Raw genomic sequence first — 25,046 nt, forward strand, 5'->3', positions numbered from 1 at the left:
TTTTTCGCTTAAATAATGGCAGCACTGGGTTTCGTGTCTATAACTGAAAATTTTGTCTGTGGCGTAGTGTGGAGGAAAGAGAAAAGCAGAAGCACGAAACGATCGAGAAAGATGTTTGATATTTTCTTTGAATTATTTTAAAAATTGATTGGTTTGCGTGAGAACACATTTCGGTTGTATTAAAGGTAAATGTTATTCAGTGTTTAATAAATATCAAAATTGATTTGTCGATAGTCAGTTTTATAGATAAATTCTAATAATTTAAATCTGCACATTTCATTTCGTACGCAATAGAAAGGAGTGAGTTATATAACCTTGAATCACGGGATCTTAGTATTGATCATTACTAGCTAAAATATAAGTAGATTCCAGGTAAGTATTTTTATTATCAATAAAATGCGTAATCGAGATTGACGCTGCAATTTGTTAAGGTTACGTTGTACCGAATGATATCAATGACATTTCGATAAGAGTGTAATTTAGTTAAACAGAAAAAATATCTTAAACATAATACATATTAACATTGATCTATTTTGTCGTAATTTTTTTAGAATCCCAGTTATTGTAAACTTGAAAGTTAAATTTAGACATGTACCAGTAACCTTGGAAATACCATGACGTGCGCCAAGTTCTCGAAATATTGGAAGATACCAAGTTTAAAAAAATAAATAATTTTTTATGTTTTTCCGTGCACAATTTATTAAATTTTTCATACTCTAATTATTGAAAAAGCACATTATATAAAATAATAAAGATAATCCAATAAGTATTAATCTGCTCTCAAGGCTTACAATTGTAAATGCTTTTAATGTGATCAATTTCTATTGTATTTCAAGTATTATTGATGTATAAACCTTTTTACTGTAGTAAACATGAGTAATATGCTATATTTTATAATGATATATAACAACCATATCATTATTTGAATCTTATAGTAATTTCGGTGCATTTTTTGATAAGAATTAATTATCAAACTTTCGAGTTATTATGTATATGTGAATATTCATTTCAATACATCTCAGATAAAAGTAAGAAAATGCAACAAACTGTAAAAAATTTAAACAATTATTTTAAAGCAAATTATTGGAAAAAGTGTTACTGCATTTTATATTACATTTCTATTTTATATATTCTACTTACTGCCTTAAAAAGAGTGAGAAGAAAGTTGATTTTCCAGTGTTTAATATACCTTCTATTCTCTCATACCTTAAAACATTTTAAGTTACTGTGACAGCACTATTGAATTTGTTTCTTGTCGCAGTGCCAATTAAACTTGTGCAATGATAGTAGTGGCCTACATTTTGACTGCATAATTTAATTTTATCTAACAACCATGGCATACTTGAACAATTCATTGTTATTTTGTATATCTATTGAATTGTTCAATATTTCTTCAAGATATGATGAATTTTTAATATTTTCTTTTACATCTATGATTTTTTTTAATTAAAATGTTCTTGGTATTAAAAACTATTTTAGTTAATTTTGAATTCACATCCCTCAAGTCAAAAGTATGTTAAATATTAATGTTCTTGTGATCAATGTATTTGTGAAATTACATTTGTTTTGTGAGAAGAGAGCAAGTGTGCAACCAGAAGCCTAATTTTAGTCCTCTTTCCCTTCCCACCCATTTCTTATAAAGAAAGGATGGGAAGGGGAGGTGGATTTGATGGAGGAGGAGATGCATTGGAAGGTTAAATAGTCTCTTTTTGTGTGTTTCGTCCTTCGTCGATTAGTAGGCAACACATCGGCGAATTCATGTGTCCGCTTGCTCGTTTGCCATCTTGTAATATAAAAAAAAGTGCATAGTGGTACATTTTTAAACATAATGATTACCAATTTAAGAGCTAAGAGATTTCCTTAGTTGATAGAGCAATCCGAGGTCCTGCCAATCCACAACCTAACTTTGTTTTCTCTGATGGGTTGAAAAAATCATATCTTAGTTACTTGTAAGTATCAAATAATTAATTATGTTAATTTTGTCCCCAGATCTATTTTAGTAAACAGTCCACAGACAGAAACAAACATGCATCGTGCAAGAATTGTGCTTCAGACATCTAGCAAATTAGGCAATAGCGAGAGATTTGCATCATGGCTTTTAAACAAACCACAGGTGAGTTTTTATAACTACGTATCGCCCGCGACTCATTGTATGTGTTCTTTCAGACTATGCTCTACACCTGTGCCAAATTTCATCAAGATCCATTGCGCCACTCCAGAGATACCTTCAAACAAACATCCATCCATCCATCCAAACATTGACATTTATATTATTAGTAAGATAGTTCCTGATAGAACTGCCTAAATATATTTTGTAAAATGATGAGAAACTGCAAGTCACATACATGAATACAATAAAAACAAAAAGAATTAGGTATCATTATCTTTTTCATATTAACTTTAGTGCCGAGCCTCCTGAATTGATAACAATAAATTATCTTGGAATTGTGCTATGATTGTTATTGTTTTTTAAATATTGAATTCTACTGCTGTGACACTTGAATACATATTTGTAGTCTCTGTTTTGACAAAGAAAATGAAAGTAAAGGCAATAAGTTTGTATACAAGTGTTCAGTGGAGACCTAGTTATACATTTAAACATTAATATGAAATGTATATACAGAGTGCTGCTGTAACAGTAAACGCCCAAAGGCTGAAGAGTTCCACAGCAGCAGAGCCATTCCTCAATGGTTCCAGCTCCGCCTATGTCGAGACTATGTACAATGCATGGCTCTCTGACCCCAACTCTGTGCATGCGGTGAGTTATAGTTTTATCTGTGTACAACTATATACAGGTGTTCAATAATTATATCTGCAATGGTAGACTACTGGAAATCTTATAGGTTTATACTAGTGGTCGCCCGCTACTCTGTCCGCGCGGATATAAAAAAAACAACAAGTACAGGTTACTTGTTGTGTTCTTCCAGACTATGTTCAACATCTGAGTTAAATTTTATCATGACCTGTCCCTTCCAGAGATACCTTTAAACAAACATCCATCCATCCATCCATCTAAATATTTATAATATTAAAGTAATAGAAAGTTGATTGTATTACATAAGTACAAATAAAAAAAGCAAATGTCACTGACTATTAGGCATGATTTAGGCACATATCTATATGGTGTTTGGTTAAAGGTACTCTTAAAAAATAATGACTTAGGTATAAAAGAAAAAATACAGTAATTAGTTCGTTTAAAAACAATTCTGATATCAAAAGCCAGCAATATGATATGACTCAAATAAATATGAATTAGCTTCTCGTCTCGCCATTGTCTAGACCTGATTAATAACAACATGGAACTATGAATAGATAACCTATTTAATTGCTTATGTAATACAAATCAATTACAGTTGTATTTATGTTTGAAGTATGTTATAAATAAACTTATTAGTTATTCATTTTCATATGGGGTTTAGTATCCAAATTAATTCAGTATTGTTTCAATTTTAATTGTGTATGAACTACACTGCAAATGAACCATGTTAATTTCAAGGTTTATTGCTTAGATTGCTTTTATCTATGATGGGGATGAAATACATACACATATTGGCTTTACTGTTAATAAGGTTTATGTAATATCTTTAATGTTTTTGATTATTTACAATGAGGAGGTTCAAGTTTATCAATTAATGCTTATTGTTTTTAGTTCAGATATTGTGTTATTTGACTTTCAATTATTTCTATGTTGAATTCAGTTTTAGTGTATAAAAATATCACTAGAATTAATGATAATTATTACAGGTAGTAAACAGTATGTGTTGTGATAATGAGGCCAAGATCTGTAGAATTTATTTAGATGAACCTAATATATTTTGAAGATAAATAAAATGTAAGAAAACGAAATTGTTAAATCGTGCAAGGTTAATTTGCGGGCGCGCTCTAACAGTATCCAGTTATTACCTGTCTCAGTTCGGTTGTGGTTGCGATGCTAATCCGCTAACGAGTGCGTCCACACGCTGACATTGTGTCGCCTCATGACGAGAGTGCAAAGCCAAGGACGATATGTCTTGAAGCAAAAATAATTAGATTTGTTTCCAACTTACGATATACAGAAAACTGTCCGTATAAAAACGACGTTTTTTTAGTATGTTTAGTATGAATATGGCTATTAAATTTTTTGATTTAATTCCATTGTGATCTTCAAATTAAATATCAACAAAATGGGCTAATGTTTGTCATATATTTTATATCAAAACCGTTTTAAGGAGTTATTCTCGAAAGTACTTGTTCGGTATTGTCTGATAACGTCAATAAAGATTGACAATTAGTGATGATATTCTAGTGAAGGCGAACGTAACATCAGTAGATATTACAATAATGATTGCTCAGCATTATCCAACGCCTATAACGTCTACCTCGTCATGTTGTCTTTTAGATTACTCCATTCTTCTTAGCTATTGCATAAAATATAATATAGTTTTTAAATACAAAACGTAATTTTGCGTCTGTTAAATCCTTAGCCAAAGTTTTCGACAAAACTTCTTTTCACTGTTACTTAGTATCAGTACTTATTGTAAAATATTAGATTTCGGTGAAATAAAAATATTTTACAATAGTACTAAAGGATCTTAAGAATATCCAAAAGTGCCTAAAAAATTAAATATGCAAGTTTTTTAAAACTTAAATCATAAAATTAATCTTACTAATGGTAATCATATTGTTTGCGTTATCTTCTTCTAGCGATATCGTAATAGTATGTATATTTGCTATGTAATTTAAGTTCTTTACGTAATAGTACGTAATTGTGAGTCATGTTTTTATTTGGTGCATAGTCTTGGGACGCGTTTTTCCGCAATGCGACCGCGGGCGCGCAGCCCGGCGTTGCCTACACACCGCCGCCTAACTTAGCCCCCTACTCCAAGAATGAGGTGCCGCTTACGTCACTCGTTCCCGCCTCCGCCGGTATGCCCTCCATCGCATCAGGTAATATTGATATCAAATCGATTTTTTAAATAATTTTTCGAATTATTCGATATTGTAATAATAGCACACCGGAATAAAAATTGCGATGGCATTTATTATGAATTTTCATGTTGGGTAATTTTCGATTAAAAAAATTAAGAGACCAGGAAAAAATCTTAGTTATAGTTTTAAATACTCAATGATTCCTTAGGTTCTCCAATCAACGAAAAGATCATCGACGACCATTTGGCGGTGCAGGCGATCATCAGAAGCTACCAGGTGATAACTTTACCATTTCATACTTAACACGAAGACTCGCTAAACAATTTATTATTTTTTTGCATAGTTTCGTTAGTCTCGATCCTACCTCGTTTTGCCAATGGAGTAAAAGTCATTGTAATTATACACCATCGACAATATCTATGGTCTAGATACAGCTAGATTTATTTTGTGTTATTGTTTTTAATATAAATTATTTATTACAATTATTGTACATTTATTAAATGCTATAAAAAGTCGCTGAAACATTTTTATAACAAGTATGACAGGTTATTTACCCTACAATAATTCCTCCTTAATGTTTTTGTTTTTTTTAAATAACGTATTAATTATAAAATAAATATACATAAAATAAAAAAATTATTAGTTATTCATATCGGGGTATAGGTAGTGTAGGAGTTAAATGGAATTTTTGCAATGGAATATTTCAAATTGCTAACATCTAATTTGCGATTTGCACGGACAATATCGAGGTGCACATTTTATGTGCTAAATGGAATATTGGTTATATGTATTTACTTGTTTGGTGATGCAATTTATAACAAAGGGTTTGAAAAGGATGTAGTGTCGTACTGTCTCTTTCGTAGAGATATGAACTCAATGTCGTATTTATACTATCGACCAAATAAACAAATAAAATTTCCACAATTACTAATCAAATATTTATAAACCTTACATTTTTTTATGAATAACGCTAGTAAATGGAGTTTGGGTCATTGGTATAATTATGACATTAGCGTTAAGGATTAAGGAAGCCGTGAAAAATAACAGAATTATTTGGAATTGCAATGTTTTTCTTATATTAGTTGTTGATGTTGATTGCTGTGCGACCCGGCGACATATATGTTTCGAAGGAAACCAGTGTAGTAGATTTTAAATGAATATCCTTTTAAGAATACAAGGTACACACAATTATGAAATTGATCATGTTTTTGTAGTTTATATAACTATACCATCAATGGTACGTCTTTACCTTTTCAATTTTCAACATAATATTTTTTTTCTTTGTGGAATTTATAAATAACAAATAAAACTTTTGGATTTCCTTATAATTGGAGTTGAATCTTTAAGGAAATCTAAAGTAAAATGTATTGCCTTGTGCATTTCAAGAAGTAATAGTTGGAACTGATTTTCGTCATTAGAAGTATGCGTCACGAATACTATAGGTACTTACCACCTAATTGAAACAGTCGTGTTAACAAACTGAAATTTTATTTCCTTAACAGTCTAGTGTTTATTTGATTTCATTTTGCTATGGTGCAGACCATATCTTAAGTATATAGATTTGATTCAGATGAATAAGTTGTATCAGATCTATGTTTAATACGTGGATAGATTAGTGTAAGTGGGTGTAGCAGTCGCCTGGTCGTACAGTGAGATAGTTGTGGGTAAACGATGTGGTGGGGGGTACATGGCAGGCTCGCGGTCACTTGGCGGCGGACGTGGACCCCCTCGGCATCACCACGGCCAACCTGCCCGAACTGGGCATGCGCGCCCCCCGCTCCGAGCTCATCATGAGGAAATATTTCAATTTCGGTACGCGGAACCTTCGGAATCTCAAACAAGAGATGAGACGAGTACAATCGTTTGATAACGCCTCAAAGGTTTGCGTCGTCACCGTATTTACTGACCGAGATATTAGTGAAGTGAATGGCGTCTCCACCTTAGATATCGCGTATTGTCAGACGCGATAAAAATCGCTTGACATTTCAATACGACGGCTGTTGTGATATTTGTTCCACTTTGGTCATTAGTAGTTGGTCAGACAATAGTATATTGTAACTAGCAAAATAAAATTAGACACTATAATTTTTATTAGCTAATTATTTAATTTTCATTAAAATATACATTTCTCAACAAGTAAATAGAATTGATTTCATTGGATATAGCAGAGAAGTCCACATTTAAATAATTTATAAATCAAGTTATTTTAATCGTAAAGTTTATACGGCGATGACGCATTCCGATGTTGTGTACTGACCTTTCACTGTTGCGTTGCGTGTCGCGTGTTGCGTTTTTATAAAAAAACGATATTATTGCATACATTTTGTATTAACATACAATAACATTATATCAAGTATTGTACTCGTGTTACTGGAATGCCCCATTGAGAGCTTCATAAATCATTATTGGGAATCAAACGGGTGTCTGAGACTGCGCATGTATGTGATAATATTGGCATAAGAATTGAACTAATTTGTTTGCAGTAGATGTTCAAAGTAGCGTAGCTGTTGATCGAGTTACTCGTGAATCATAAACGCATCACTTTGAGACATCACATTAAAGTACTTTCATTATTCATACGAGATTCCATACTAACGGACCGATTTGAAAAATTGCTAGTCTCAACTCTCACGCTGTATTTCTTTCCTTTATCCATTTGTATTTTTTAAAAATTATTTACCAATTTAGCCATTATTTTTACCAAGGTTTATAAAATAACAAATATGTTATGTCTATTATTTTAAATATACTTTTATTACTAACAATAAGGGTAAGTGGCCAAGGCGTGTTGTTACCGAAATAAAAAAAAACAATCAACGGGGCGGCGCGTTGGCTGTTGTCAATTAATGAAACAGTTGAAATTGGCGGTTTTGTTGAGTTTTGGGTAAATCTTTTGGATTGTTTCCGCGATTCAGTCTCGGGGCCACCTGGTGGCGCGACTCGATCCCCTGGGCATCGTGACCGGGGACCCGGTCTCGAGCGGCGAGTGGCACGGCGGCCTCCGCGCCTTCGCCACCGAGGCCGTTATTAGACAACATGTGAGATTCGGTATGACCCAAACTATTGCCATTCAGGGTTATAATAGCCTATCTCAAAATTGTATTATATTCGGAATATTATTGGGTATGATTGGAACTTTTTAATTCTTAATTTCTGATACTTGATAATAAACGGCTAAATTTGAAGATTGGTTTTAGAAATTTGGTCGTAAAAGCAAAAAAATAACTAATACAATGTCATTATTATTTTCAATATCTTTTTCTTCTAAATTGATTGGCATAGGCTTTGGATGCACAAGTTACTTTCTCTCTGAATCTGAGATGTTTTGTCTAAACACTTCGGAGGTCGATTGTCACTGCTGTTGGTAGTTTATAGTACAGCTTCCCTTTGGTGTTTGGTCGTAGATTAGAAAGTAATACTTTGTTGAACCTATAAATACCTATCGATTGGTGCTTGGGACATTATTTTTTTTTTTATAAAAAAGCAATTTTTTTAAATATCGTACATCTAAATGTTTTAAATTAAACTGTAAAGTCTTCGATTAAATTACACAATTAAAAAATCTTTGCATAAAACTAAATACTAATTGAATGTTTAATTTGAGACTAGCTTTTTGATGCATACGGTCATTATTGACATCTAAAATAATGGTTGTTTTTAAAGTAACAAACTCATTAGAATATAGTGTTCATAAAGTTCTAATCAATATAATTAAAGTTTAATTTTGCTTGTATATATGTATGACTTATTTTTACTAACGCTAAATTAATCATATTCCTTTACTAGAATTAAATAAGTTAAATAACTTAAGGGAATAGATAATCGTGGTTTCAACTAGGTAATAATTTATTCGGTAGATATTTTAAAGTAACAAGAGGTAATATCTTACTTCTGTAATTTATAAAGGTATGACAATCATGTTGCAATTGCTCTCCACATCACAATCACTACATAATATACCCATTTTTACAACCCCATCCATTTTACTTTGGAGAATTGCTAAACGTGATACTATTTGACGATACGTTTTTACTAGGGTCAATTATGACGTGAATTTATATGCAAGCATGTATTGTATTTAGGCGTTTAATTTTATTATATCTAAGTTATAGTTCGGTCGTGTATAGCTATAGAATAATAGTATTAATAGTAATAGGAATGTAAAATATTAAAATAATAAATTCTACCCCTTAACAATAACCAGTTTGCATATATTAGTAACTAATGATTTCTGTATTTTATTCGTGTCGCTAACAACATAAAACATGTAAGCTCTGTGTAGACAGTCTTGTCCACACTACACTACACGGTTGACAGACACATGCCCATACATTGATATTACGAACATTGTGGTAATAAGATGGATGTTACAATTTTTTTTGGTTTATTTTATGGTACTTTCTTTTAACTTGCAAACGTATTTTATTGCTACGTTTGGAATACTATTTTGTAAATTCTTCCGATTTAACTAAACGTGGTGTTTGTAAATTTAACAATTGAATTTTAAATGCGATACATTAATATTTTTTCTTTACATCTTTTCCGTAGTATTTTTTTATTTACGCTTGTTTTTCCAAATCTTGAAAGTATAACACGTAACACGATTTTAGTTTTCTTCCGCATACTAAGTATAAACTAAAAAACAACAGATCCGAGGACATCATATAGCGAAACTCGACCCATTGGAAATAGCAAACCACGAATTGGCTGATAAAAACCCGCGGGAGGTGATACACAACAGCTACAGGTTTGGTAAGAAGCGACAACCCCGGCCGCTCGGACACCACGTGTAGTTATGGCTCAAATAGACATGTCCTAAATATTTAGATTATATGTACTGTAAGGCTGCCAGTTATTTCTTTAGTATCACAATTTACAAGAAGAATTTACATTTGACGCACAAAATGGACGAAACGTTCTAACTTTCGCATCGTTATTGTTTAACTAATCTGTGACATTCATTGTGTATTGGTAATCCTGTAATGCTGCAAATTATATTATGGATTACGTGTCAAACACAATGGATAATTTTAAGGTTAATAATATATTAGTTTTAACAGCACAGGCAACAAGTAATCAATTCAATGCACTGCGATTTTCCTTATTCCAACTAGTACTCATGAAAATCAATCGATTTCTTCTTTACAAACAAAAGAAGTATTGTTTTTATTTGTCGAATATTAATAGAATTGTGAATCTAAAAAACGTTGGCAGCCTTATTTTTTTGTTTTTTTGTGTTGCATTACTTTTCTTTTTTTCAATATATCACCAACCGACGCCATAACTACAGAGTATCGAAGTGACGTATTGCACAATACCCTGGGCTCGCACGCCATTAACTGTGTATATATTTTTCTATGTATTGCATGACATCATCATGTGGTAACATATTCGAATCTCAATTTCGTTTTGCATGAGTCAACATTTTACATCAATTAAGTACTAAAGCATGTCAAATCTAGTATTACTTATTGTTCGGTTGAAATATTTTTGTATGGGTTCATATAGTATAACAAACATAACTGTATATTTGTATGTTGTGAACCAGGTACAGTTTTAACAGGCGCCGGCCTTGACAAGAAGTTTCTCGGCAGATCTTGGGCCACGGCCAGAGAATTATTTCGTCAGTCGCATCAATCTTAATTATGGCAACTTTTTGTTTTCACACAATTGGACTTTGGACAGTAACAATTACCAATACCGTGGATGTATAAATTGTAATGGTTGTCAAATTGTATAGGGGTTGTGTTTACTAGTTTTTTAAGGTATATTCGATAGTGGTTTCTTTTTAGAACTTCATGATTTTCCATCTCGTATGCTAGTAAAGGGATATGATAAATGTACTATACGATCTTGCTGCTTTTTATGTGCTTGTTATATTTTTTGCTGCATTTTATGTTCTTACTTTCTTATGGTATTAATTACTTCTGAGATCTTCATACTCTTATAAGTCACTTTATGTTTTAGATGAAGCCGACATGGATAGAGTTTTCAAACTCCCTTCGACGACTTTTATTGGTGAAAAAGAAAAAGCTTTGCCACTTAGGTAAGTTCTGAAACCATACTGAGATCTGCTCGATCACGATTTAGGTGATTTAATTTTGTATGTCAACATCCGATATTTTTGTAAAGAATTTTATCCAAACTTTGAGTGTAACATAAATTTCCTAGTTGCGGTACATGCGATAACATCTTAAGATATTGTATGTGTTATAAATTTTACGTCTGTGAAAGTAGGTATGATATCAACACAAATATGCCGAGGACGCTATAAGTGACTAAATTAATTGTTTTCTCAAAGCAAGAAGACCGACGCATATTTAATGTTATCTTGTTTATTCTACAGCTTAATGTGTTGGTGTCAATGTCGGATATTTTCGTACTATAATGTCAAAGATTCTTGTGTCATGTTGTTTTGACTGGAGCAATGCAATCCTTTATTGTGGGTCACACCCAAACTATCCAGTAACAGACTGGATTATGTCGCTTGAAATTGAGCCGGTTTAAATCGGTGTGGATAATAAATGTTGCACCACTGTTGACTCATGTGGTTCTAGCTAACTTATGTTTGTTATTTAAATTTACGTAGGTATAGGATCCTGCCTGTTCGGTTTTATTTCTAGCAAAGGTCCTAGACTATATCGGTAATATACGCTGATGTATTTTTTTATTTGTTTCCTTTTAGAGAAATTCTGAACCGACTGGAGCAAGCGTACTGCAACAACATCGGTATCGAGTTCATGTTCATCAACTCGTTGGAGCAATGCAACTGGATCCGACAGCGTATGGAGCCGCCCAATGTTACCAAGATGAGCCCCGACCAGAAAAGATTGATCCTTGCCCGCCTCACCAGGTCTACCGGGTAAGAATCACTTAATACTGTTTTATCTTACCATGAATATTTGCTAATTTGAAATTATCGCTAGAGAAGTTCCACCAATCTTCCGTTCAAATGTAATAGACCAATTTATCAATTCCGATTTTTTTTATCAGTTATTTGTGACATTGGTTTATATAGATTAGATACAGTTGATCAGATTTTCGTTTATAACAATGTCATGGTTAGCTGATAGATACCTCAGCTGTCAGTCCCCAAAACTATTGTTTCCCTTTCAGATTAGATAAGTGGCGCCAATAGTTTAGCGCATACGACATGCGATAATATGTTGTTTGGATAACATTATGGTGTGTTTGTTTAGTTTGTGACTTTAGCCCGACTATCTATGACATGTGATTTTGAGGTGAAAACAATGGTTTTTATAGTGATGAGAACTTATATTAAGAACAATGTAGAAATTTTATTATTTCGAAGTGAATAAGAGCAAATAAATAAATGTTTTAATGGTGACTAAAATTGCTACTTGTAATTTACACTGTTGGGTGTGTTGTGGGGAATTCCCATTTTGTTTATTGGTATATTCGTATAATTGTGAAAAATTGTTGCGTAATACTTTTTTAATACTTCTCCAATTTTCATTTATGTGCGCAATTTGCCTATTGGTTAAAACTTATTTACGTAGTTCTGCAACTGCAACATTTTGCAATATTTTCTTACCAATCGTTCTTAATGAAATTTTAAGAAAAACTGTAAAGCTTGCAAAAAAGGCTAATAGTAATAAAATGTGGATGAAAAGAATTCCAAATATGCGCTTAAATATTATAAACAGAGAAACGTCAAATTTCATGTATGGCCGCCATGACACTTCACATATTTTCACCTAATTTTTAGTGGATATTATGAAATAGATTGATAACATCTTGTATATTTTGGATAAAGAATGTTAAATAATTCCATGAGAATAAGTCACTAGTAAAGTGTATTGGAATTTACGCATTTTATCGTAAAATATGCGATGTTGTTGATAAATTACTTTTCGGTTTGAAACAAAGGATTAACGACAACAAACAATTTTTTGTAATAAAATCTTGTGACGTGAATTAAGGTTATTTATCAACCTGATTATCGTAATCATTATTTGTTTTGTTGTAAAAGAACAAGTTTATACAACTTTTTTTACTGCACCTTTGTTTTTATTTAATTCTATGCCCTTCGAGGTAGTTATTCGGTATATTCATAACGAATTGAATGTCATTGTTACCTTATAAAAAGCAAACCCAATTATTTTATTATTATAATGTTTTTATTTGAATACAGAGGGAATCTAATAAACTAGTACACGAGCACTGAAGTTACATACATCGTGGGACTAACAAATTAGTTATTTTATCACGTTTCGCGATACATTTATTACAAAAGATTACTTACTACTTAATAATAACAAATGGCTGTCGCCCGCGACTCCGTCCGCGCGGAATTTAAAATAAAAACTTGACAAGTTGCCGATGTGTTCTTCCAGACTATGTTCTATTTCTGTGCCAAATTTCAACAAGATCCGTTCAGTCGCTCTGGAGATGCCTTCAAACATCCATCCATCCATCCATCCATCCATCCGTCCGTCCGTCCGTCCGTCCGTCCGTCCGTCCGTCCGTCCGTCCGTCCGTCCGTCCGTCCGTCCGTCCATCCATCCATCCATCCATCCATCCATCCATCTATCTAAACATTCGCATTTATAATACTAGTAAGATAATAATATTAGTAAGAAGTAAGATTGTGCATTACAAGATTACAAGAAGAAGAAGATTTTCACCTACGTGGATTGACTAAATTAAAATTAATAGAAACAATATTGTTAAAACTTGAAAGTGTTCTATAAAAACGTCGATATTCTGTAATGTTACTGTCTAAAATCTTTTAAGAACTTTAGTCTTACAGGATATGTTTTAAATGCCTAAAATTAAACATCGATTGTTTACGGGTTCAATTTAAAAGTCGACCTGGCAAATGGCTCATTAAATTTTTGGCACGTAGTTATTGGTTAGCTAGCCAAACCAACTTTCTCTTTAACATAAGGCTATTTATATTTTGTTACAATTTAAGCAGTTAGCTGTAATTATAATATACAGCGATTAGTGTCTCAAAGGACAGTAAAAACCTCCCATAAAAATTGATAAAAAAGACAGGTCTTTCGGTACATTAAAACTTTATAATACCCTTGACCATAGATCATGTTTCAGGTCTTTTTTGTTTTATTGGCTATGCTTTTATCCACTACGTTTATCTGTCAAGGATCTTATTAATTCCAGTTTCGAGAACTTCCTGGCGAAGAAATGGTCTTCAGAGAAACGTTTCGGTCTAGAGGGATGCGAGATTCTCATTCCGGCCATGAAGCAGGTTATAGATGTATCCACAAAGCTTGGAGTTGAATCCATCATAATGGGCATGCCACACAGAGGTGAGAAATGGTTGTCACGCCTACAGGTTACTGTAAAAACTTTTTATCTAACCAAGTCAGATTTAGAATGGTAAAGTGTAAAATTAACTTATTGTTAATTTTAAACGATGTTATTATTTGTCAGGTCGTCTCAATGTGTTGGCCAACGTGTGCCGCAAACCACTCCATCAGTTGTTCACTCAGTTCGCTGGACTCGAGGCTGAAGATGACGTAAGTAGCTTTTTTATCACAAATTTAATTTTATACCTGACAGATAGAAAATATGTGTTACATGATATTAACTGCACAAATTGAAGAACTGCAAAACATTTGCTATGAATTTTTAATTTTTTTATCTATTTATATAATTTTTTGTACATAAAAAAATTCGTAACATAAGATTCTAGATAAGAGAAGGCGACATCTCCTGTAAAACAGGTTACGCCCAGCACAGGAGACAAGCTCTATTAATCTGTAAACATAATTTTAGTTGAATAAAGGATTTTTCTAAATTAATTGTTAAACGATGTGTTTATATGTTTATCTTCAAGCGACACATTAACATTTTCAACACATTTTCTTTTGAATTTCAAAAATTGAATTTCCTTTACGTTTTATTTTCGTGTTGCGATTTTTTTTTGTTCTAATAACTTTTTCTTATTAAAAGGGTTCTGGTGATGTGAAATACCATTTGGGTACATACATCGAGCGTTTGAACCGCGTCACCAACAAGAACATTCGTCTTGCGGTGTGCGCCAATCCCTCCCACTTGGAGGCTGTGGACCCCGTGGTGCAGGGCAAGACCAGGGCCGAGCAGTTCTACAGGGGCGACAATGAAGGCAAAAAGGTATTTTGTTAATATATACTCACTAATAAATCAAAATTACACTAATGGTCTGGAGTATTGTGGGAAAATTTTAGATATTATTATATATAATTTATATTATATTATATTATATTATATATAATTTTAGTTATTATTATAAATGCCTTTTTGGATTAGGATTATTTGAACTTTAAATTATTTAATTATTTGGATATTAAAATCAGGAAGAATCTTATGTAGATGGTAGATATATGATCTTAAGTGGTTGAGCCATGTATATTTGGACACACCTAAAAACAACCAGTTTTAATTTACTTTGTGTTGGTTAGGTGATGTCGATCCTGCTGCACGGTGATGCGGCGTTTGCGGGTCAGGGCGTGGTGTTCGAGACGATGCACTTGTCTGACCTGCCCGCCTACACCACACACGGAACTGTGCACATCGTCGTCAACAACCAGATCGGCTTCACTACCGATCCCAGACACTCGCGATCCTCCGCCTACTGTACAGGTATATAAAGTACATTTTTAAGTGCAGTCAAGGTATTTATTTCTACAAAGAAGAACCATGCTTTGGAAAGTCCTTAAATATAGTGAAATAACCATAAAAAATAAATTGAACAAACATTGAATATTTTAATAATGGATTGAATTGTAATGGGGTTTAAAATACTTTTTTATTTATTTAGACGTGGCGCGCGTGGTGAATGCACCCATCTTCCACGTGAACAGCGACAACCCGGAGGCGGTGATGCACGTGTGCAACGTGGCGGCGGAGTGGCGCGCCACCTTCCACAAGGATGTCGTCATCGATATCGTCTCCTACCGCCGCAACGGACACAATGAGGTCGACGAGCCCATGTTCACGCAACCCCTCATGTACCAGAAGATCAGGAAGACCAAGCCAGGTAATCATATGGTGTAACAATAGATGGCGTTGTTACTAAAATAGTTTTATCAACTTTCAATATAATGTACCAATTGGTTTCAATATAAAGTAAAAAAATGTATTTATGATTTCCAGTATTGGAGAAGTACGCGGACCAGCTGATATCGGAGGGCGTGGTGACGGCGGAGGAGGTGAAGGACGTGAAGGACAAGTACGAGAAGATCTGCGAGGACGCGTACAATCAGGCCAAGCAGGAGACGCACATCAAGTACAAGGACTGGCTCGACTCGCCCTGGTCCGGATTCTTCGAGGGCAAGGACCCGCTCAAAGTAAGAAGTCTACTTAACTTATAACTTACTAATGACTTTGTAGGAAAGTTTTTTATTTGTCTCGGCCGAGGAGTATGTGTACTTAAGGCCAAATTCTAGTCCCTTTTTCAATAAAGAAAGAATACAAAAGGGAAAGTGTTCACATGTGTAGGAAAAGGAAATATCCTGTGTTCATTACATTAATTTTTTATTCTCTTCAGATGTCCCCGACTGGAGTAGTAGAAGAAACCCTTGTTCATATCGGAAAGCGTTTCTCGTCTCCACCACCCAACGCCGCCGAGTTCGAGATCCATAAAGGTCTGCTGCGAATCCTCAAGTCCCGCATGGAGATGGTGGAGAACCGCACCGTGGACTGGGCGCTCGCTGAAGCCATGGCCTTCGGCTCTCTGCTGAAGGAGGGCATACATGTCAGACTGTCCGGTGAAGATGTGGAGAGAGGCACATTCTCACACAGGTAAGAAATGAATAAATACATTGACCGTTAACATTGTTTAACATGGATTTAAAAGAGGAATACCAAAAGAGATAAATGTCTTAGAAATATTATAAAAAACTTATATTTAAGTGAATATTTTTTTTCTGTTTTTGTTTGTGTGTTTTATTGTTGTTGTTTGTGTGCAGACATCACGTGCTGCACCACCAGAAGGTGGACAAGGCGACGTACTGTGCCCTGGCGCATCTCTACCCCGACCAGGCTCCTTACACCGTCTGCAACAGCTCACTCTCAGAATATGGTCAGTTTACACTAGATATTTAAAAATATAGATCTTATTTCTCTATTTTTGTAAACCTAACATATAGTTAATCTACTGGCTCATTTTATCACAACTTGAATAGACTTTGTTTATAAAACACATAATAAGTCATCGTCATCATCAACATGCCCTTATCCCTATGGAGGGTCGGCACAGTATGTACTTACTCCTCCATACATCTCTATCAGTCGTCATATCTGAATTTACCAATATAATTTAGTAATGTAATTACATAATAATACACATAATAAGTAATAGGTCATTTTGTAATGCGTAAAAACTGTCGCCATCACTTCATAACTAATTTATGTGAGATATTATTACATCACCGGTCTTTATTTGACTGATATCCGGTTTTTTATTATGAAGTATACTTATATAATACTTTTTAAATGGTATGTACTCGGATCCAAAGTGTCTAAAATAAAAAAAGTTCTTTATTCCAGGTGTGCTCGGTTTTGAGGTTGGTTACTCGGTGACGAACCCCAACGCTCTGGTGCTGTGGGAGGCTCAGTTCGGAGACTTCAACAACGTGGCGCAGTGCATCATCGACCAGTTCATCTCCAGCGGACAGGCCAAATGGGTGCGCCAGTCAGGCATCGTGTTGCTGCAGCCCCACGGCATGGAGGGCATGGTGGGTAACAATTTAACAAAAAAATCTAACTATTGTAAATAACTTTGTTATCCAGGTCAATCATTTTGGCCGCCCAAAGTCTGCTGTGCTGTTCTCCCCCATATCTCTTTTCACTCTGCTACAGCTAAAATTGTGTTCAGTGCAGCGTCTTGTAAGATGTTTCATATTGCCCAGATGTTTGATTTTTCTTTTAATAAGAAATAAAATGTAAGATTTAAAAAAATAAGACATTTAAAAACTGTAAGAACCCTGTTTTTCATATTAAATATGAATGAATAATTTGTGTTGTAGGGACCGGAACATTCGTCCGCCCGCCTGGAGCGGTTCCTGCAGATGAGCTCCGACGACCCCGACTACATGCCCCCGGAGAGCCCCGACTATGAGGGTAAATGCATTACAATCTATAAACCCTTAAACATTCTATTTTTCTACTAAGTAAAATATTGTTTAATTAATAAATTTTGTGGTTATGTATGACAATGTAATTAACATTTATCATATCATTAGCACTTAAGTCTATCATAAAACGCTTGATTATGTAAGTTTGAATTAAGATTACAGTTGTTATACCACTATTAGGATCAATTGGGGTCAAGTTTCTTAGTCATTATGACTGTAAACATTTTTAAATGTGTAGTTACAAAATGTAACAAATGACCAAATTTTTTGTGAAAATTTATTTTTCAATATTACTTAAACTAATAGAATAAAATGCGTATATTTCAATATAGTTCTATACCTGGATGGATGGAGCATATTTCTTGGGAAATATAAGTTAATTTTAATAAAACTGTCAAATGCTGGGATTCCCAAAGGGAACTTAAAGCTTAATTTTCACTCAGTCTTCTTCTATTAACCTAAGTCAGAATGAATAATAATAATAATTGTTCTTAAAAGTAGGTAATGTGGCCATGGGGGTCTGAGGTAACGGTTCATTTTTGAAAAAGGGGTCACTTGTCCAAAATAATTTGGGGATCCCTGGTCTAATGTAATTTAATTTGGTCCAGTTCGTCAGCTGCACGACAGCAACTGGATCGTAGCTAACTGCTCGACACCGGCGTCGTACTTCCACATTCTGCGGCGTCAGATCGCGCTGCCATTCCGCAAACCTCTCATCCTGATGACGCCCAAGTCGCTGCTGCGTCACCCAGAGTGCAAGTCCTCCTTCGACGATATGAATGAGGGCACCGCTTTCAAGAGGTCAGTACACGATACAACGAATAACCTCTAACAAAGACATTTCAAATTAGTCAGGTTTTATAGTGTGCGTTTTCACTGAACGAATAAGACAAAATATGAAAGGACACGGAGTAATGTTGTTTTCTTAAATTACTGAAATTGTCGCCTTGAACTTTCTATTAGTTGCAAAATAAATGTATGAAACTGTTTTTTTTTAAGTTATTAGACAGCAACAATTACTATTATTAAATTATTTAAATGATGTTTCCAGAGTGATCCCGGAGGAAGGTCCAGCGGCTGAGAATCCACAGAACGTCCGCAAGCTGGCGTTCTGTTCGGGCCGCGTCTACTACGACCTGCTCAAGGAGAGGCGCGAGCGTGGACTCGACAAGGACATCGCTATTGCCAGGTACATTACATCTCTACACAAACTTTTCATCATTTAAGAATTACAGAGGATTCCTTAAGTAATAGTATAAGTTTTTTCAAAATTCTTGAACAAAAAACAAACTTTAGTACGCAGAAGAGAATTTTAGTTATCGTTCCATATATTGCCCGCGTGTTTACACATTTTTCATAAGAGTACATCACAGAATTATTACTTTAACTTAATAACTGGTGTTTTTAGAGTGGAACAGATCTCCCCGTTCCCGTACGACCTGATCAAGGCGGAGGTGGCGAAGTACCCGAACGCCCAGCTGGTGTGGAGCCAGGAGGAACACAAGAACATGGGTGCCTGGAGCTACGTCGAGCCTCGCTTCCGCACCATGCTGCAGAACCACAAGCAGATCAGGTCGACTACCTCTACTACATACATACCGTACCATACACCTCTGTTATAGCCCAAGACACTTGAACAAGCAATCCTTAAACAGTTGTTACTTTCACAGTTCTTTATTTGATATATTCATGTCGCGACTTTATCGGTTTGGAATTAAAAAAATCTAGTAATAAATATAGGTAATGTCACCCGGGGATAGTGTAGTTTACCAACAGTGAAAGAATTTTTCGAATCGGTTCTGTAGTTTCGGCGTTTATTAAATACAAACAAACATACAATCAAATCATTCGTCTTTATAAGTATAGTAGGTGATATTACAGTGTTTAAGCAAATAAAATAAAAAGCTCGGGAGAAATATCTTAAAGTAAAATGTGTGATGTGGGGCTTACCCTATCGGCAATATGTTGCAGGGCAAAGTCCCAATCGCAGGGGGGTAGTTGGCTAAGCCAACTGCTTGGGAAGTCACAGCCAACCCCACAAACTGACGGCACCACTGAAACTGTGCCCAGACTCATTAGGTGAGATCTAAATAGCGAATATGGTTTATTATTCACAATGCTTTTATGTTCTGTCGCTTTCCGTTACAATGGGGCTGGCTGTGATTTTTTATTATCGCTATTTTATTTGCACCGTTCTTGTTTTACTATATTTTTTTTAATGTAATATTTAATTTAATCTGTAATAGTAAAAAAAAAACTACTATTACTACCATATGTCGCTATCCCCACCTGTTTGGACAATCTTCTCTATGTATAGGACTAGTTAATAGATTTATTAATTTTCTATTGTTAAGGGAAGTACGTCCTCTTTATAGTATTATTTGGTGGAACTAACCGATTGTTTTTATAAAAAAAATAATATTTATTTTTGTACGATTTTGTAGCTACAATGGACGGGCCACCGCAGCTTCTCCCGCCACCGGCTCCAAGGCTGCACACAACAAAGAGCTTAAAAATCTACTCGACGAATTCTGCGTACTCTAAACGATAAATAGACCTCGAAATTTGTACACAGCAATAGACAAATATCCGGCATCGAACCCTTTTTTATGTTAAATGAAGCCGATTTTGTTACTATAATGGTTACCTACAACTGAAATGTGTCTATCGCATTGTTCGCTGTTAAAAATTTTCTAAACGAAAATTTTTTTATTACACACGTTCCTCCACTTGCGATATGTTTACGTTTTTTTTTGTTGTATTTTTTAAAATGTTACTGTCAGTATTTTGCAACAATTCTCTTGAAGTTTAGGTAGATTAGATAAAAAAAAATTATTTATTTATTTAATTGTAGCATAATACGTGATACGTAGCGTTTATTTAATTCTTAGACCGATTCCGTTTATAGTCACTTTAGTATTTGATTTAATGTTTATGTTGCTAGCGTTGTTTTTTTTTTTTTTGTAAATACAGAATTAAACTGTTGTAGTTTAAAACATTGTCATATAAGAGTTTTTAATTAATCTTTTTATCTAGTAATCTGAAAATATTTAGAGTGGCAAATTAATTTGTATACACTCTTAGAATTTTTGAAACATAAACATTGCTTGATTGTAATAACCTTGTCCAATAGACATTAAATATATTTAAATGTCGTTAAAATTTCTTGTAGTGTTTTGATGTAATTTTAAAACTCGTATGACGATATTACATGTTAGATATTATTAGAATTAAATAAATAGCTGGAGAATACAAAGATAAATTTGTTTTTAGATGATTTAAATTAAACTTGTAGCAAATATCTTCTGTGCATAGATGTAGTGTCGTAGTTACCGCCGTTGCGAACGGCTTATTGTAAGGACTAACACCAAATCTAATATCTTCAAGTAAATTTCTAATATGTCGATAAACCTTTAATCTGTTTGTAATTACTTGAAATTTTGTACAAAAAAAAAAAAAACTAACTTATGTGGAAATAAAACATAGTGATGTTTAATTTTTGGAAATTTTACAAAATGTAATTTTAAAATGTTTCCTTCTAAATATTTATTTTAAAATCATTTGATGTTACTGATATGATTCTATGTGATTTTTTTTCCAAAAAATATAAAATGGTTAGTGCGTTTTGTGTATACAAAATTGCAAAAATTATTTCACATTATTTCACACTTTTTTTTCATGAGAAATTATTTATTTTTCGTTTACCGAAAACGACTAAATATAATGGAAACATTTAGAATTCGGTAAAAATTCAATTTTAATTTTTAAAAGGCTGAATGTACAAGATTTCAAGCAATAATGAATAGGTTCTTGTTGACTACATTAGTTAGTACCGTTGTCTAAAACTACAAGTATTGTAAATTATTCCTTAGTAGACCTCACTCTTGTACACTTCGCATGTCTAAATTGCACAGTTTTTTTTTAATTAATATACACGTAAAGTTTCGATGTTGTCTTGTATTTTGTAAGTGGCTCGGGCGAGTTGAGACGAGTGACTGAAGCTGGAATGAATAAGGCGCGTATGAAAGGTAAATGTTTGACAGATGTGACCCGAGCAAATTTATTGCTACGTATCTTAGTTATTACTATACAAAATAAACGTTTATTCGAATTAATTATTGTTTCATTTTATCCTTGTTACAGTTGGTTTATATTTGTCATAAAAAATTTCACCTAAACCAAACATTTAAGAATATAAAGACCGGACATCAGAACTAATTTTTTTAGCCGACTTCAAAAAGAAGGAGGTTATGAATTCGACTGTATTTTTTTATGTGTTACTGCGATGCTCCGGCCCTGTTGCTCCGATTTTGATAAAAATTATTTTAATCGAAAGGAAGTGCTTGCAGATGGGTCCCATTTTTTTTTTAAATAACTAGAAGACTACTAGATTTTGAATTTAGCTTCAAAATGTGTTGCCAAAATTAGGGACATTTTTGCTTTCAGCGCTTATGTAGGCTAAACTATAGGACCTACACAAAAATGATGTATGGACGAATTGTAGCTCTTTAAATGTGCTAAATAATAGTCCGCGATAGCATATATCTATCTTTTATAGTTTTCTCACAATATTTTTTTCTTTAGAAACATCAATTATTGTTCAAACGCATAAACCGGTTCTATTACAGAATCTGAACGGAATAAGCTCTCTGTTGTTAAATATTGTTATGAAATAAAATATATGATATTAATATATAATATATGAGATATGTATCTTATATCATGTATCATAAATAATATCTAAAAACCACAAATTGGAATAATTGTCGATGTTATCGATGTCTATAACGTCGTTCAGCAAAAACAAGTTATTGCTTATCGAAGCTTTATAACGTACTAGCTGTGCCCACGACTTCGTTCACGTGAAATAGTGTCTATAGTGTTGGGTAGCATTTAATTTATCTAGGGCAGTGGTCGGCAAACTTATTAGTCAAAGAACCAAATATGCAAATTAAAACGATTTAAAAAATTAAGAGCTAAATCTGTTTGTAAATGTAGTAAACATTTATCATAATTTTAGAGATTCATTAAATTATGAGTCTCGTCTCATGGAATAGAAAAACTTCTATTCTCGCTAAATTAATAACTGTGGGCCGGGCAACTAATATTATCCGGCCGTGAGCGAATAAGCCGTGTGATAGCCACCGGGTGTCGTTGTTTTCCTTTTTTTGTTAAAATGTTAATACAAAATTTACAGTCATTTTTAAATGAACTCATATAAAATCAATTTTCAACAAAATAGTTAACATTTCATTTATATTTATAGTTTCATTAGTCTTGAATTTGATTTGCAAAATCTGAACTTACAAATCGTACAAAAAATACAATACAAAACAAATAAAAAAGTAGTATTTCCGATGTCCTTAGTTAGAAAAAATAAATATTAAGTGTCCACTAAAAATAATCCTTTACAGATAAAAGTCGTGAAATTGCAGACAACGGGTTCCGCATTCTGTGTAATTAGTAGTAGTTTTCCGAGGACTAATTACTGGCAACAGGATATTGTATAAAGCTCAGACCACAGTTGTAACAATACCTCTGTGTAAAGTTTCTTTGTCGGTAATTTATAAGATGACTGAGATTTTATAGAAGAATTTCTTAAACATTTTTTCTTAATTCTTTTATTTTTTATATTTAGAATAAAAGTCTTACAACTTCAATTTTTAAAAATATCCTCAGTGCAATCATCAATAAACAGTTTAAATCAGTCGATAACTCTTTACTACCTTTACAGTAGTAAGTTAAGATATTCATCCTCAGAATAGCTTTTCATTGTCGTATATTACGTAACAAAAACGTTTATCTCCGACTTCCTCTATAATGAAAAGCGCAATAGATCTTAGTAGTTGACAGGCACGCGGCTTACCGCACGCTCGCAGCTCGTAGCACTCTCGAGATTCTTATCTTTCGCTGGTCTCATTTCATCTCACAAAGCGTTCCCGACTCTCTATTTATAAACCGCTTAAAAAGGTGCCAAGATTAAAGATGCTATCGGTTTGAGTGTCGAGTGCGTTTTGCACCTCATCCTTGTCATATTTCAAAGACACGGCCCTGTCCTCTATGCGTTGAGGCGATTAGAAATTAAAAAATGATCACGTCACAGATTGTAGACTTTCAAATTAAATTGTATAGTTTTACTACATTTATACTTTCGAATCTAAAGTTACTACTAAAATAAAAATTGTTTTATTAATTAAAGCTAAAATAAATTTTCTTACCCCATTTCTGCACTACCCACTTTATACAAGCGCCAGCTGTCGCTTTTTTAGGTAAACTATAAAAAGGAAAGAATTTTCTTTTTATTTATTATACACAATACAAACATAAAAAAAAAACTTTTCCTATACGATGTAATCATATGGTATGATTTTACTACGAGATTAATTAATTAATATTTATTTGTTTTCATACAGAGAACATAATAAAGGGTATAAGTATTATTAATAATGAGAGCAGTGTTATTACTGCCAAAAATATTTGGACACTATCCAATTCATTAAAAACGACCCATAAATCCTTAAGTGTTACTTTCAAAGATTTTTTTAGAGTAATAGCTTTTAAAAGAAGAATTTATAAAATACTTGCGTTATTATTTCTTACAAGAGCATAAGTTTGAGCTATGTAAGAATATGTTTACGAGTATCTACAATTATATCTGAATATTTGTTGAAATTTTAGTAACCATTGGAAATCATCAGCATGTCCATTGCTTTGAAGGTTTATCTCTTAGGCCTAGCTCTCGAACATTCTAGGAATGATTAAAATGGGCTAAAATTGTAAAAAATAAAAGTCTATTGATTGGTATAGAAAAATAAACTGTTCAGTTCTAACATCCTTTGATAATCTGATAATATTGTATTTCAAGAGGAAATAAGTACGTAGAGCTAATGAACGATAAAAACGTTGATAAACGCCGATGACAATTACGCTCTACGATAATCAGTTCAGGTTGGAATTGGCTAACAAGGCTGGGCTTTCATTGATTTTATTAATCGTATTTGTGCTTGTTTCCACCACTCTTCGTTATGTTTATAG

General features: G+C 33.5%; 1 protein-coding gene across 6 annotated transcripts; it reads left to right on the forward strand.

The window, feature by feature from the left end:
- The first annotated feature begins 56 nt into the window (after positions 1 to 56).
- Positions 57 to 20,809, forward strand: LOC106714984 (2-oxoglutarate dehydrogenase, mitochondrial). 6 transcript variants are annotated; one of them, XM_014508146.2, is made up of 23 exons: positions 57 to 185; positions 1,990 to 2,113; positions 2,624 to 2,758; positions 4,776 to 4,926; positions 5,117 to 5,184; positions 7,824 to 7,956; positions 10,876 to 10,954; positions 11,594 to 11,770; positions 14,053 to 14,201; positions 14,326 to 14,411; positions 14,848 to 15,027; positions 15,336 to 15,516; positions 15,695 to 15,913; positions 16,030 to 16,223; positions 16,424 to 16,677; positions 16,845 to 16,957; positions 17,425 to 17,612; positions 17,904 to 17,997; positions 18,620 to 18,812; positions 19,063 to 19,200; positions 19,420 to 19,584; positions 19,983 to 20,090; positions 20,456 to 20,809. In XM_014508146.2, the coding sequence occupies exons 2-23, from the start codon at positions 2,027 to 2,029 to the stop codon at positions 20,553 to 20,555; spliced, it is 3,192 nt and encodes a 1,063-aa protein (XP_014363632.2). In that variant the 5' UTR covers positions 57 to 185; positions 1,990 to 2,026; the 3' UTR covers positions 20,556 to 20,809. The 6 variants fall into 6 exon arrangements, with proteins under 6 accessions (XP_014363632.2, XP_014363635.2, XP_014363634.2 ...); XM_014508149.2 differs by lacking the exon at positions 7,824 to 7,956 and adding an exon at positions 9,558 to 9,660; XM_014508148.2 differs by lacking the exon at positions 7,824 to 7,956 and adding an exon at positions 6,603 to 6,720 and having other exon boundaries at positions 20,456 to 20,808.
- The last annotated feature ends 4,237 nt before the right edge of the window (positions 20,810 to 25,046 follow it).

The sequence above is a fragment of the Papilio machaon genome, chromosome 6 (assembly GCF_912999745.1).
Source record: "Papilio machaon chromosome 6, ilPapMach1.1, whole genome shotgun sequence".
NCBI classification, from domain to species: Eukaryota; Metazoa; Arthropoda; class Insecta; order Lepidoptera; family Papilionidae; genus Papilio; species Papilio machaon.

Excerpts from the sequence above, each read along its gene's own strand:
- LOC106714984 (XM_014508146.2), top strand. The coding sequence starts at position 2,027 with ATGCATCGTGCAAGAATTGTGCTTCAGACATCTAGCAAATTAGGCAAT. Across the intron at positions 2,114-2,623 it reads GGCTTTTAAACAAACCACAG|AGTGCTGCTGTAACAGTAAA; the intron begins GTGAGTTTTTAT and ends ATGTATATACAG. Across the intron at positions 5,185-7,823 it reads CGATCATCAGAAGCTACCAG|TCTCGGGGCCACCTGGTGGC; the intron begins GTGATAACTTTA and ends TCCGCGATTCAG.